General features: G+C 37.5%; 2 protein-coding genes across 2 annotated transcripts; one reads left to right on the top strand and one right to left on the bottom strand.

The window, feature by feature from the left end:
* Positions 1-269: 269 nt before the first annotated feature.
* Positions 270-710, bottom strand: LOC109591659 (uncharacterized; the record flags this gene model as incomplete). Its single annotated transcript, XM_020007343.1, has 3 exons — positions 580-710; positions 439-515; positions 270-394 (listed from the first exon to the last, which is right to left on the bottom strand). Coding segments are annotated over exons 1-3 (302 nt in total), but the record flags the coding sequence as incomplete, so codon positions are not given.
* A 147-nt stretch (positions 711-857) lies between these two features.
* On the top strand, positions 858-1,668 carry LOC100634964 (vasohibin-1-like; the record flags this gene model as incomplete). Its single annotated transcript, XM_003391638.2, has 5 exons — positions 858-1,071; positions 1,120-1,208; positions 1,267-1,323; positions 1,373-1,525; positions 1,590-1,668. Coding segments are annotated over exons 1-5 (576 nt in total), but the record flags the coding sequence as incomplete, so codon positions are not given.
* Between the last annotated feature and the right edge of the window lie 7 nt (positions 1,669-1,675).

Raw genomic sequence — 1,675 nt, 5'->3', positions numbered from 1 at the left:
GCTGTCAGTTCATGAAGCTCGTGCTGTTTAGCTCACTTAGCATGCTTTGTAGGAAACACTGAAGTTATGTTGTTTAGACAAACTGACTGAACAATGCAAAACTCTTCCAATGTCCAACTGTTATTTCATGCTCTGGCAATATTAATATTATATGTATAATGTACATGTACATGTCTACTGCTAAAATCTGGTTCTACATGTTTAGCAATAATAATAATAATAATAATAATAATAATAATATAATTTTAATAATAATCATAGCCCCAGACAATGAATTAAATACCTCTTGTTCTTGTAGCAATTTGAGATATTGCTCTTTGTTTGATACAACCTGATACTCAGCAGCTTCCGCTCTTTCTCTATACTCCTCATTGCTCTTCCTCAACCTCACCAACTACAGCACATAAATGTCACTACTACTTCATAAACCCATCATACTTCAGTTGTGTATTGACTGGCTTCTTCCTTTAATTGTTCTATCTGTCTTTGTGCTACCTGTAGTTCAGTGACAGGGTCTGTGTGTGCATAGTGAGTGGGTAAAAGAGGGATTCGGCGGGTAGGAGTGTTAATATCGATTACCCTCTATCTCTTGGGTGGTCTCGTTCAGTACATCTTTGGTGAATGAGGTTATCTGGTCCGTCAATGATGTGAAACTACTTCCACTGAACCACGAGGACATTTTTAAAAGAGAGAAAAAACAAAGCCACGCCCTGCATAATTAAATGATCCGAGACTACGGAGATTACACAATCACCGGATACCTTCTGTTTTTCTCCGTAAACTCATTTTTAAAAGTGCACGGAAAATATAACGAGATAAAATATTTTAACCCCTAAGAGGCTGATAGAGTTACCATAGTAACTGGACACCATCATGGCGGATGAAGGCAAAGTAGTCCAAAAGGATGTCTCTGCCCCCAATCTTCGTCTAAACAAGTACTACTGGTTGGTCAATACGGAGGGATTTCCAATCAGCTCTTCAACTTGGGAAAAAATGTGGGATTATGTGATTGTCACTCATCCCCAGGGACACGATGTTGCTGAGTCTATTAGAGGGAAGACCAATAAAAGGGTAAAGGCAAAGGAGCTTATGCTATTTCTATCAGTGACACTCCATTAGGTACCATATCCTAATGCTCCTGTCATACAACCAAGTGCCTCTATACCATCAAGTCTTTCATCAGTACAGGAATATTTACAAAAATTACAGTACTTATGACTAAAACATGTTCATGGTACTCTCTGTTCTCTCTCTTTTCTTTTTTAGATACAACTACACTGGGATGCAATTCTTTGATGTAAAGAGATACAAGCCTTTATCAAGGTACTTAATAATCCAGACAATAATTATTTATTAAAAACTACCATTTCAGACTGATGGATATGGCTAAAGATATGATTAAAGAGTCTCTCCCAATCAAATGTCTTGAAGCTGTCATATTGTCCCTCTACTTGACTTCACCTTTAACTTCATTGCAACGGTTTACCATACGATTTAAATCAAGCCATGAAGGAAGGTGCTACAGGTGAATATTGCATTAAATCAGAGTAATTATCCTTATGATTCTCTCTTCCTTTTCTTCTCCAAAGACATGTAGTGCTAGGAGTTCATCAAGGTGGCATATATGGATCACTGGGTCTTAGTAGAAGACTCTCACTCATGTATAAACCATTCA

This window comes from Amphimedon queenslandica, unplaced genomic scaffold (assembly GCF_000090795.2).
Source record: "Amphimedon queenslandica unplaced genomic scaffold, v1.1 AMPQUscaffold_7581_Cont20470, whole genome shotgun sequence".
Classification (NCBI taxonomy): domain Eukaryota; kingdom Metazoa; phylum Porifera; class Demospongiae; order Haplosclerida; family Niphatidae; genus Amphimedon; species Amphimedon queenslandica.
Note: the sequence above shows the minus strand (reverse complement) of the source record. Positions and strands in the feature narration are given on the sequence as shown.